This window comes from Saccostrea cucullata, unplaced genomic scaffold (assembly GCF_032062105.1).
Source record: "Saccostrea cucullata isolate Sc308-1 unplaced genomic scaffold, CSIRO_AGI_Scuc_v1 ctg2789, whole genome shotgun sequence".
NCBI lineage: Eukaryota > Metazoa > Mollusca > Bivalvia > Ostreida > Ostreidae > Saccostrea > Saccostrea cuccullata.
In genome coordinates, this window is record NW_026935631.1 from 2,592 (window position 1) to 16,568 (window position 13,977).

At 34.9% G+C, this 13,977-nt stretch overlaps 1 protein-coding gene across 1 annotated transcript; it reads right to left on the bottom strand.

Moving 5' to 3' along the window:
* Positions 1–3,598: 3,598 nt before the first annotated feature.
* Positions 3,599–11,589, bottom strand: LOC134243443 (uncharacterized). The gene is made up of 4 exons (XM_062725691.1): positions 9,798–11,589; positions 9,489–9,686; positions 9,011–9,329; positions 3,599–8,879 (listed from the first exon to the last, which is right to left on the bottom strand). Exons 1-4 carry the CDS (start codon positions 11,587–11,589, stop codon positions 3,599–3,601), a joined length of 7,590 nt encoding a protein of 2,529 aa, XP_062581675.1.
* Between the last annotated feature and the right edge of the window lie 2,388 nt (positions 11,590–13,977).

Genomic DNA, 13,977 nt, shown 5'->3' on the forward strand with positions numbered 1-13,977 from the left:
CTTGACCTTGGAGTTCAGTGATTGTTTCTAAATAAATAATATATGATGGGGTGTTCATAATACACACAATATTTATAAAAAATGACGTATCACCCACAAAGACACCGAAAGCGGGATTTGCTTGTTATTGTTATAATTCATATTTTTGGGGGCTTTTCAACTCATTTTGGGGGTCGCTCCCTTTAAAATCATTACAACGGTCTTGGACTGTCTGCTATGTGATTCTTTGTATGAAATTCTGTAACCCCCCCCCCCCTTTTTTTTTCAATTATCAAAACTGTTAAAGTTTATTCCGTTTACTTCCAGAGAAATTCTGTAATCAATTTCAAAATTGACCTACTTCGTTTTACTCGAACTAATGGAATAGGTGCAAAATATTCACATTTTGAACCGGGTACCGTAGTGTGGAAAAGCTGATGCTGGCTCATGTAACTTGCCAATCTCTATCCAGAGTTTGCAGTAATGATTTCGGGTCGGGATCGGCCTTATAGTCTATAGATCTGAGAATGAAAATATCGCTGACTTTTCCCTGGAAAGTAGAGATGATGACTAATTTGAAGCTTATTCAAAGTATCAAACGATGTCTTAAAATACAGAAGTGAGTACTTAAAAGGTGTAGATTCGATCTATTATGTCCATAAATACTTTTATAGTGGTACATGTATATGGTATTTAACACGTGATGTTAAAGCTGAGATCTCCGATTCGTAGGTGACGATGTGCTAAGCTAAGCACGTGGTGTACATTTAGTTCTATGCAACACAAGATGCTGTTAGACAAATGTAACAAATGATTGTTGAATTATCATGAGGTTTTTGATGAGACAATATGTATTAATACCAATTTTGGGTCCATCAGTAATGATCAGGGCAAATATCTAGCTGGATACAAAATGTTACCATCACTAGCACAGCAGCACTACACACGCGTCGGAAAGGGGGGGGGGGGATGGGATTTGAAGTGATTACATGTTTTGGTGGTTTAGCCCCCCCCCCTTTCAATTTGCTTCCAATGCCTATGACAATTGAAACTTCCTCATACATGTCATATCTCAGGAATAATATTAATTAATTACTATATGTAGTACTCTTAAGAAAATAAATTACCATAATTAGAAGCCAACTTGGCTTAAACACAGGTAAGGGGATTTTTAACTATGATCAACGCTTAATGAAAACACAGCTGTTAAGTTTTATAAATTTATTAAAGTGAGAATTAACCTTTGTAAATAATAAAAAATAATAAATAATATCAAAATTTAACAAGTGGAGTAAATATTTAAGTCTTTGACAATTGCACAGGAATAAACATGATGAAACAGAATAAAGCTTTATCAAAAATATTATATAATTTCATTATTTGGCAAGAATATCACAATATACTCTCAATAAATAATCTCAATAAATAAATAAGAAGTTGTTGAAAATCTAATAGAAAATGGGCTACATCACCCAGTCTTCTTTGATCTATATTGTCCATTGTTTCTGTGATTCTTTTTTTGGAGAGGAGGCAGTCGGCCTCCTGCTCAAACCCCAAACTTGGAGGACCAGTGGTTTTCTGTCAGGGTGTCCTTCCCTTATGCTGCGTTGGTCCACGGCACCTTCTTTAGTCTATCTGGTGCACCCCTCACTTAGTGAGGGATCCCCTATCCGCCACCCGGGGGACGCGCCTCCTAGCCGTGCAGCCCCAGCCGAAAGCTCATGAAAGACAGCGTACATAAAAAATTTCATTTGTATGTCTTACAAAAACTTTAACTTTGGTCATACCTTTTCAATGAGAAGAGATAAGGTTTTCATATTTCATACATGTATACATCTATATTACTATATTGACCTTGAAACTTTTGACCGAGAAGAGATGGGGCTTTTAAATTCATATTAAATTTATATATTACTTGTGAGTGGTCATGAAATAAATTTTCACAGCAGTAAGTATAGGAATCGGCATGAGGTCTTATAATAAAAATTAGTGATACATAAACTTGATAGATGCATGAACAGCAAATTGAATATTTATTACAGAGTGCAGAACATTGTTATTAGTTGCTAACTACCCAATTGAAATCTTCTAATGCAGTGGTGGTCATTAAACAATGTTAACTGATACAATTATTATATGGGTCATACTTTTGTTAAATATATATCACACTACAGGGTGTTGCAAAAAAAAATATACTGACTCTTGTTCCTTGTATTTTTTTGAGAGGTTAATTTTATATCTTCATTTTCAATCTAAAAACAAATTACTGACATAAAATGTTACATAAAACCTATGTTTTACTTCACTAACTGGTTGATGTATCAATATTTTTTTATCCAAATGTTTTGATGATGATATAACTCTGAACTGATTTTATTTTGAACACTCAATTTCACTTCATTTGAATAATTTTTTGCTAAACAAGACTTTGATATAAAAATTATTAAGTAATAAATTAGGAGAAGGTGTTTTCTAGTGGGTTGGATGATCTAATGCGATTTGAAAAAAATGTTATTTGATAAAAAAAAAAATATCCAGCTTTGAGATCCAAATTCCAGGTGAAAAATTTCAGATCTCCAGTTGTGATTGTTCAGTATTGAGTTTTTTTTTATCCTGTGACCTTAAAGTTTGACCTTTTTTTCATAAAATTTTAACATTCATATTGGTCACATGTAACTTGGCCAAATATATCCTAATGACATTAAATACTGTTGAAAATTCAACTGTGATATAACTCTTCTTTTGTGTTCACGTGCATACCATTACTTTTTCTATATTCAGTTTGTTTCCTTGCCCAAGCGACGATAGATGAAACTGTATCTTTACGTCTGCTTAATGTTGAGAAATTAAGCTTTTTACACATCTTTTTGTTTGATGTCTTTTTAATTTCTCCTTGATCTCAAATATTGTTTGCTATTTTAAAAGTAATGTGATGATGAAGTTTTGATTTAGATAATAAATCATATTATGGAAAGATGCTAAACAGTGTCCACTGTGAATGAAATATTGAGATCTAGCTTTCCATCCTCACAATTTTAATGGTTCAAATTACAAAAACTGCATTTTCTTTTCATTTAATATAGTTTAAATTGATCAAGTATTGCCTAAAAAAGAGAAAATTATAGGGCACCATTTTAGTTAAGATGGGAGACATAAATAAAAAGAAGTATAATATAATTATGTCTATGTAGAGAATTTGTAAATTTCTTGTAAACATTATTCTAAACATGCTAAAAAATAATGTAAAAACTGTTTCAAATGCATAATTCTGATGCTTAAAGTTCTAAATTACTTGCTTTTATTTAGATACTTTTGAATTCTGAAGATAACTGAGAAGGAGTTATTGCCCTTGTCAACATTTTTAAAAGAAATTAATGAATCATTGATTAGATAAATTATGTGATAAAGAAAATACACATTTTAAAAGTTCTTTTACTTTACAATATTTATCATTTCACCTTTTGAATATGATTTAAAAAAAAATATATTGTTATTAGGGGGTATAAATTTAAATTAAAAATAGTTTTTGCAAAAACCTATGACATCATCACATTATGAGAACAATACATTTTTAAAAATATTCCTCTATTTGATCATTATAATAAAGAACAATTTAGTTCTACCTTGTTCTTAAATAAACTTTAACAGCTTCATGATAGCTGTAATATACTGACATGGCCTCTACTCTTGCTTCCATCTCATCTGTAATGTAAACATGATCTAACATTGAATTTCCATCTGTTGTTGCAAAGTTCACTTTCTGTTTAAATCCACTGTTTTCTAACATTCTTTGAATTGGTCCTTTGGATTGTGCATCTTCGTTGAAGTCACCAAGTATAAGGCATTGAGAAAACAATACTTTATAAAAATCTACAACTCTCTGAAGGGAGTCAAGGAACAAACTGACATTGAGAGAACTTGGTCGATATACTATGATGATAACCGTGTCCTCCTTACAAAGTTCTACTGCCATGCCCTCGATATTTTTCTGAAATAAAACATTAACCAAAGCTTTTTCGTTTCTCTTCTTATAAACACCTACCCCTCCTCCTTTGGACACTCGAAGTTTAGCAAAACTGTCCATACTTTCATCATATGACTGCTTCCTTGTTATATGGTTGAATTTAAAGTCATCAATTTCAAAATTTTGTATTCTATCATTGTCTGTCAACCATGTTTCAGTGACACAGATAAGGTCTGCTTTGAGGAATCTTGTATCACTTTTGAGGTCAAGAAAATGTGCTCTTAAGCTTTGCACATTAAGTAAAACAATTGTTTTTAAGGTTTGATCATCATAGCAGTTCAGATAATCCTGGTCTGGGACTAATTTCTCCATCTTACACAATGCAGCCTTTATGTCTGGATTAGCGTAAATTTTTCTCAGTAATGCCTTTTCATCTTTTGTTTCTATGAATAAACCATTTTGTGAAGTGACACGGCTGACAGCAACATATGCTTGTCCTGGAGCAAATGTACGATCCAAATTAACAACAACACTCTTTGTTGTCATGCCTTGAACTTTATGTGCTGTACATGCCCAAGCGAGTTTCAAGGGAAACTGATGTCGTACAACGTTCTTTGAATTTTTCTCCTTGATGTCTTCTTGTATTCTTTGAATCAATACTTCATTTCCATGTGGTGTCTTTTTCCCTTGCAGCTTTCCAATATCTTCACTATCAAACAAAATTTTAATCCCTTCTACCCTATTTTTTTGCTGAGCTTGTCCAAAATGAAAAGCTGAAATATGCCCCATCGCACCATTCACAAGTCCGTCTTCCACATTGATATTTCTTGTCAGCATAACTCTAGCTTTCACAGAAAACAGCAAAGAAGCAGAGAGCCCATCTGTTCTTGTTCGCATGAAGGGTTTTTCGCGTAAAGTCAGCTTTCCTGTAGTATTATCTTTTTGATAATCTTCCGCAGATATCTCTATCAATTCTTCACCACTTGTTTGCAACATCTTTAGATTATATTCATTTACTTCTTCATTTGTAGGATACACATGCAGTACTTCATCTGGTCCATCTCTGATGCACTCTTTTAGCATTGTTTTCGCCTCTTCTGAAAGTGGTTCCTCTATCGTTCTGATCCGTAGTGAATTCAAAACTGTAGCAAATGCAGCATCGTCACGTTGTCTCATTATTTCTTCTAACTCAACAATTTTGAAGAAGTCTAACCAGTAGTCTATGGGATATTCATCATTTTGTTTGTAGAGTATTTCCAACTTTCGTTGTTTCACAGGAGGTAGTTGGTAAAAATCTCCAACTGCTATTACAGAAATACCACCAAAAGGTTCCTTGCATTTCTTGATTTGTACCAGTCGTTCATGAATGTAATACAAAAGTCGTTTGTACACCATTGAGACTTCATCGATTACTAAAATCTGTAGAGAAGCTAACTTCGCTCTCATTGCACTCAAACTCTGTTCTTTCAAGGGTTCGTATGGAATGGGTAGAGCTTTGGTTAAAGAAAATACGTGGTGAATTGTGTTTCCCCCAATATTGAAAGCAGCAGTTCCAGTAAAAGCTGTGAGAAGAACAGATAAATCTGAAGGAGATGAAACAATTTTCTCAAAAATTCGAGAGGCCTCATACTGTATAGTCTTTATCAGGTGACTTTTTCCTGTTCCTGCACCTCCAGTAACAAAGATATGTAATGGTTCTACTTTCCTCTCAGCTACTTTTTTCAAGCACCAGTCGCGAACTATGTAGAAAACTTGTCTTTGTTTATCATTTAAATTTCGCAATAAAGGCACAATTTCTTGCCTTGAGTTTGAATTTTCCCTAATATGGTATATCAAATCTGAAGGGCCATCATGTTCAATTTCATGAGTGATTTCTTGTTCTTTGTTTTCTGATTGTTCTGTTTTCCTCTTTTCATTTAGACATTCATCTCTATTTCTTTCAGTTTCTGGACAAAGGTTAGCCCAAGCATCTTCAGGTTCACCATAAACTTCTAGAGTTTCCTGAGCATTTTCAAGGGCATCCTCATTCTTTGAGAAATTACAACGATTGTTTTCAACCACAATCCTGACAGACTGTAATTTGAATTCATTTCCAATTCTGACAAACCCCTCTTCGTAAAATGTCTGATAAAACTTGAATCCAGGCGGTTTCAATTGATCTTGGGTCCAATATGGAAGAAAAAGCTGTAGTATTGACTGATAATACTTTTCTGATGCATTTTCAGGATTGAACCTTGGATATCTTACTACGGCTGGCTTAGCTCTTGTTCTTTTCTGAATGTAACCATTTCCATTTTTCAATTCATAAACGCCTTCTTTTACTCCCTTGGGAATTTGAGATTTTGCCAAAACACGATACTCTGAGCAAAATTCTGCAAGGCACATTTCAGGAAAAGGATGTAGATCAGGACGATTTTCATATCTCTCCACTATATTTGTCATCCAAATACTGTCGTCATCATCTTCCATATCATCTTCGTTCTTACATGTTCTTTTCATTTGTGAAAGGGGTTTACTTAATCTAGTCGGATTTTCACCAACAGGAACAAACACTACTTTCCTAGATCCTTCTTTCATTTTTAGATTACAAACTCTGTACACTGCTTCTTGGGCACTCACTTCTCTATGATTAAGATAAGCTGATCCAATTTTTCTTATTGTCTGACGAGCACTTAAATTTCCCTCTGCAGATTCTACTTGAGTTTGTTTCAGCAACATTCCCATTTCACGTTCTGACTTGGATATGTATGAAATTATGTAAACAATGCAGCTAAATGGGTCAAGAATGTACTGTATGTCCATATTGGCATCCCAGCATTTGAGAAGGCATGCGTTGTATTGGTTTGTCCACATTTCATCAGGATTTCGTTTCAAGATAGTACTTGTTTTTGCAGATAATACCCTGTGTGCCCTTTCGTAAGTATCCTGTGATAATTGCATCTTAGTGAATATTTCCTCTGCAGTTTTGCCTTCATTCACATCATCAAGAACTTCATTCCAAACATGCATCAAAATATCTTTAGCCTGAGATTTACTCAATCCGTCGAATTTCTCAGAGTCCTCTTCATTTTCCTCACATTGTCTTGTAATAAAGGTTCTTTCTGATGGTGGTCTTGGAAAGTGGAATCGACAGTCTGTACCCTTTTTCCTACATGATTTTGAATGGTTCTTACTATGTTGTTGAACACCTAACACAATTTCCCGCAGCTCTTGGTCATCATTTTCAGCAGGTATAGCACATGTGATGTATTTATCAATGAAATTGCAAACAGTGTTATCATCATCTTCATCAAATTTTGGTGCATTCTCAACCCAGTACAAGCAGTGCATGTGTGGAGAGCCCCTTTGTTGAAATTCTACTCTAACGAAGAAATCAATAACATTTCCTATTGGTTTTGAGGGTGACAATATTACATGTCTTTGAAACATATGGAATCTATGTTCAAACATTCTGGCAACAGTAACTGGATTGCTTCTCAAAATTTGACTCTTTTCTGACCAGTCTAAATCAGAAGGTGCTCTAGAATCATTTTCTTGAAGTAAAATCGATCCAATTATTTCGTTCCATCTGAATTCAGCTGCAGAAAATGAACAAAACCATGTTGGGATGCCTAACTGTCGAAGCATAGCAAATAGATCTTTCTGAGAAGCCGACCAATATGCAGGTGTTCCTCGAATAGGTTGCATAAATCGTAAAGCCTCATCATTCCTCAAGAGTTTTGAGAGAACATCAGGATTCTGTAACATTTCAGATGTTACTGCATTTCCACTATCAAGCTTTGATAAAGACTTTCGAATTGAAATTTGTGTTTTCTCAATTACTTGGTTCAATTCTGACATGTATTGAGAAAAGAAGATGTAATTTGTGTCCTTAGCAAATCTGTTATCAGCATTCATAAGTCTGTTGTTAAAATATCTTGATAAGGTTATTTTTACATCTCGATCTTCATTCCAAGAAAAGTTGCCACTTGGAAATAAATGTGGAAATGATTTTGCTTCGTTTCCTTCTTCTTGCAACATTCGGATTGGATTTTTCCCTTCACCTGGTGCTATATTGTAAACGTCATCAAAGTAATGATCAAGAACTTCTTGTGCCACATCTACTGGCTGTAAACATGTGTCAGTAGCAACTGGATTTTCATCTCTCTCATCTTCTTTCACTTCTTCATCTACAAATTCAGGAGTCTCATTAAATAGCAAGTCATTTTGGTCACTATTTCCTTCCCACAAGGTATTTATCACTAGGTCTTTATACCATATGTTTTCTTTCCTTAAATAATCAAGAGCCATGTTAACATGATTTGGATTAACAAATTGGTATTCGTAATAGCCCTTGTACGCTAGCTTTCGTTTTAGCTTAACTCTTAACAATAAATTGTCATCCCCATTTCTTGGTAAAGCTGTTGCCTTTTCCATATTTGATGGCACACAAACAACAGGCCCATGTACATTCCTTTGACCACCTTGTGGAAGAGCCATCACTTTCATGAAGGGAATATGCAAAGCAATTAAATGCTGTTCCAAACTGTTTAAACTGCTAAGTTCGCATGGAATTTCCTCTAATGACATTTTATTGACAGCTGCCTCTGCTGGAATTTTCCCATTCAATATTTTCCTATGACAAGTAAAGCATATCCACAATGATGACTTGGGGCAATGCACTGGACAAAACAGAGTACAATCATGAGAGTATTTTTTCTGTATACAATTCTGTGCAATTTGATAAGCTCCATGTCTTTTCTCATACATTTCAAGTGTGCATCGTTGGACTTGATGTTCAAACAGTAAACGATTACAACAGCAACATATGTAGTCTGGGCCATCTCTCACACTTTCCTTAAACAATTTCACAACTTCTTCTTCATCTTCCAACTTTACTTTTAGGGCTCGTCTCTGATTCAGAACATTCTCCTTCTTCTTCTTTTTCTCAGTAGCACTAAAATGATACTTTACTTTATTAACACCCTTAACCTTATGCTTATGTTCTTCACCCTATGCTTATTCTGTGTGTGTACTTTTCATCTTTGTTTTAAACCCTCTCTTGTATTTTTCTATATTTCTCTGTACTTCTCTGTTTTACATCCTTTCTGTGCACTTTTCACTTCTCTGTGTGCTTCATCATTCATGTACTTTTCCATACTTCTTTGTTTTACACCCTCTCTGTGTACTTCATCATTCCTGTATTTCTCTGTACTTCTTTGTTTTACATCTTTTCTGTGTTTTTTATCTTTCTTGTACTTATCTATACTTCTTTGTTTAACATCCTCTCTATGTACTTTATCTAGCCTATATTTCTCAATACTTCTTCTCTTCCTGTATTGTTTATGGACATCATCTATTACATATTTCCTTTTACTAGCTTCCAAGCTCTTCTGTTTTGCCTTTGCTTTGAAAATTCCATCACTTTTATATCTTTCCTTTAATCTAAATTGAAGGTCAGTCTTGTACTTAAGTTTTGCTGCTCTTAATTTCTTTTCTGTGTAATTTTCATTCTTCAGTTTCTTTTCATGATTTGTACTTAATTTTTTCATGGATGAAAGGATACGCACTTCCCTCATATGATTTCGATTTCTACGTCTTCTTTCTCTGTTGCTTTTCCTGCCAACATAATGGGAATTATTTTTCTTGGAACAAACCGTTTCTTTCTCCATAACTGTCACCACTACATTGTAATGATTCTGATCCTGATGAACTAAATAAAATGACCCTGTGCTTTGAACATTCATAGGTTCTACCTGTTTTCCTGAGAATGTAACCCAGTGATTTTCTGTATATGTATGTATATCAGTGCTCAAGAGGTGAGAGAGAGCAAGAATTTCCATTTCAGTTGCCCATGTACCATCTTTTGACATACCTGTTAAATTCAAGTGATTTTCAACAGAACTTTCTGTAGATCTTACAAAAGCTTCAAACAATATTCTATTTTGTAGTAGATGTTTACACACTGCTGATCGTATTGCATAATGATGATCTTCTACTCCAACCAAACAAAGTGAAATGGCCCTGAAAAAACAATTTCCATCCCCTTCAATTTCAACGCATTCAGTAGGTGCACCTGCTTCTTGCACAAAGCAATCCTGTTCAACATTACTATTTGTACCTGAATGTGGTATTCCCAGGGTCTGACAAAGCTGTAACTTCACAGAGTTAGAAAGTGGCAGAAAGCTAATACTATGACTTTCACTGCAGATGAGTTCAACATCATCATTGGCAACTGACTGAAAACCATTAGCATCTGATTGAACATTTGCAGTCAAAAGGTCTCTGTTTTCTTTAACTGCTAAATTCAAGTCTTTATTTTGCTGAGTGTATTTTCCTGGCTCAATTTCAATAACATGTTTATCAGTTGTTGCAAACTGGCTAACTGAACAATCAACACCTGTAATTTCACATTCAGTAATTCCAGAAATTCCCATTGAGATAGCCAAGGACAAGATGTGATTGTAAATATCATCAACTGATTGATACAGTATCCTTGTACTCCTTCCACTAACAATCATACACCCCGATTGTGATCGTGAATGTGGATCAAATGTAAAGAAGCCATCCTCTGTTTTTCCAACCAAAAAAGTATTTCCCTTGAAGCATACAAAACACCCACTTGTTTCTCCAAGACCAATTTGCAATGCATCTGTGAGTGAATATGCATTAAATTCATCATAGTTTGGTTCTACATCTGACAAATTTATTAGGCTGCATAAAGATTCGCATGCTTTGAACTCAAACGTTGTATTAAAACACTCAAAAAATTGAGGCAACTCATTCACAAAAAGATACCTACTGACAATGGTTGAACTACGCTGCAAGTACGTATAAAGCTCATCTCCTGTTGCTAACACTTTATTCATATCTGAAGTTTGCCACTGATTAGAATTCTTTACTTTATGGTATGCTAAAGCTGCTAAAGAGTTTGCAACACATTGTGTTCCTGCATTTTCACCAAACATTAAGTCACCTTGATGAAAAGACCCTTGAATACATACCTCTTTCAATGTTACTGGTCCATCTTTACTACCACAAGCACAGTCAACACCAAGTTCACCAGTACACAGTCTTCCAATTCTACATTCTGATTTATATCTCTCATATACATTCTCTATATTCTCATTTTCATCATGTAAATTCCTTTTAGTATCCTTTTTAGATCTCGTTCTTTTACTCTGGTTTGCATCAATCAATATCCTGCTGGACTCATCCCCCTGAGAGGATGACATATCCAGCTGCGCCTGACCTGCTGAGCCAGACACGTGCACGGTGTCCGGCTCAGGTACCCTCGGCGAGGTACAAACCCACGGTGGGGAGTCAGGGGACGGTGCCATGCCTCCGTTTTGGGCACACAGACGACTTCCCTGAGAAGATGCGTTACTCAGGGCAGTTGGTTGCATTTTCTCGCGAAGAGAGGCCTGCAACCTGGCCAAGGGTTTTTCCTCAAAAGGCGGCAACCCTATAGAGCCTTGCCCCGGAAAATTACCGGGTGGAGCTGAGATAGCTCCAGCTACTGCCCCAGCCGGGACAGCAGAATCTTGAGGAGGATCACCAGGTCTAGCATCTGGTGGTGACAAGGACTGCTCCTGCCTCTTTTCCCTCTTGCGCTCTTTATCTCTCTGGCGTTTTTCTCTGCCAGTCAAGCTCTTTCTCTTTGGCATCTAAAAAATAAAACATTTTTCCCAGATATCAAAACAAGTTATTCATATTAAATTTGAATAAGGAAACCAAATAAAAAAATTTTATCACATTTTATTGCATAACAATGTCTTTTACGGTCTACACTTTAAGCTATAGCCATTAACAGGATATATATATAGTGTATGTGTACATAATTTGTTTTTTTTTTCAAAATTTAGTGCAATCTATGGATATACAGTTGTTGGCTTAATTATGAATTAGCACTACGCATGTCTGTGATGAATATCTGTATATTGTATTTGAAAATGATTTCTCTAGCAATATATTCATGAATTTAAGTCCATCATTGCGCCAAAGCTGCTTGAAAAGGAAGCCCTCTTTTTAAGTACACATACAGTACCCCTTTTATGCCTAAAATAAAAATTTGTTTGGTTGCAGTTGCCTCTGACCCACTGAAAATGCACCAACATTAACTTTTTTTTAATCATTAATGATTTTGTAAAAAAAAAAAAAATTATTCAATTTTTCAGGATATTGGAATTGTTTAGTAAGCCAATGAAAAGCTATTTTATTTCTTATCTAACAAAAATCCTTAAACAAAACAAGAGGCCCAAGGGCCTTGAATCGCTCTTCTGATATATTGTACAATCTACTGAGTATCATTTCAATTAGAAGCCTCCAACTCTATTAGTATCATAAGACCCAAAATGCATCAACTTACAAAGTTTTATAATATTTAGCCAGTTAGGACTGAAGATATTATTATATAATTATAAAACATCATAAGTAGGTCACAGTGACCCACCTTTTGATTGAAATTTTCTGAGGACTCAAGATATATTAATTAACAAAGACTGATGATTCTAATTAAATAAGTACCTAAGATATTCAAAAGTAGGTCACCATGACCTACTTTTTGGTTAACATTCTCTGAAAACCCAAGATGCATCAACTGACAAAGTTTGACGATTCTAAGCTAATTAGTACCAGAGATAATTAAATATAGCCATCAAATGTCAAAAGTAGGTCATGGTGACCTACTTTTTGGTCTACGTCATCCAAAACCCAAGATGCCTCAACTGACAAAATTTGATGATTCTAAGCCAATAAGTACCTGAGATATTCAAAAGTAGGTCACTGTGTCCTAACTTCTTGTTGGACATTCAATGAAACCCTAAGATGCCTCAACTGACAAAGTTTGATGATTCCAAGCCAATAAGTACCAGATATAATTAAATATAGCCATAAAAATGTCAAAAATGTCATAAAATGTCAAAAGTAGGTCACAGTGACCTACTTTTTGGTAGACGTTCTCTGAAAACCCAAGGTTCCTAAACTGACAAAGTTTGATGATTCTGAGCTAATACGTACCTGAGATATTCAAAAGTAGGTCACCGTGACCTACTTTTTGGTAGACATTCTCCGAAAACCCAAGAAGGCTCAACTGACAAAGTTTGATGATTCTTAGCCAATAAGTGCCTGGGATACTCAAATATAGCCACAAAATGTCAGAAGTAGGTCACCATGATCTACTTTTTGGTCGTCACTCTCCGAAAACCCAAGATGCATCAACTCACAAAGTTTGATGATTCTAAGCCAATAAGTACCGGAAATACTTAAATAAAGCCATAAAATGTCAAAAGTAGGTCACCATGATCTACTTTTTGGTCGCCACTCTCCGAAAACCAAATATGCATAGACTCACAAAGTTTGATGATTCTAAGCCAATTAATATCTAAAATACTTAAATATAGCCATAAAATGTCGAAAGTAGGTCATCGTGACCTACATTTTTGTCGACATTTTTCAAAGACCCAAGATGCATTTATTGACCAAGTTTGATGATCCTAGGTCTGAAGGTAATCAAAATATGCGTTTTAAACAATTTGAAAACAAATGTCGGCAAAATTCAAAAAGTAGGTCACAGTGACCTACTTTTTCATAAATATGTTTTAAGGTCAAAAGATGCATCAAAGTACAAGATTTGATGATTCTAAACCTCCCAGTGTCTGAAATAATGGGATTTTATGTTTTTAAAAAAATAAGTCATATAAAGTTCAAAAAGTAGGTCATGGTGACCTAATTATAAGTTGACATTGTTCGAGGACCCAAGATGCATCAACTGACAAAGTTTGATGATCATAGGCCTTAAAGTGTCCAAAATATGACTTCAAATCAATTTGAAAACAAATCCCCGCAAAATATAAAAAGTAGGTCACCGTGACGTATTTTGAGTTAACATGATGTGAAGTCGTAAGATGCATCAACTTACAAGATTTGATTATCCTAGTCCTTATAGTAAGCAAATTATACATGTTTTTATTAATTGTAAATTTAGGTCAATTTTGAAGCGACCATGCCCTTTGCCCTAGGGTGGTGCCTTGAACAATTTTTAATATTTGACATAT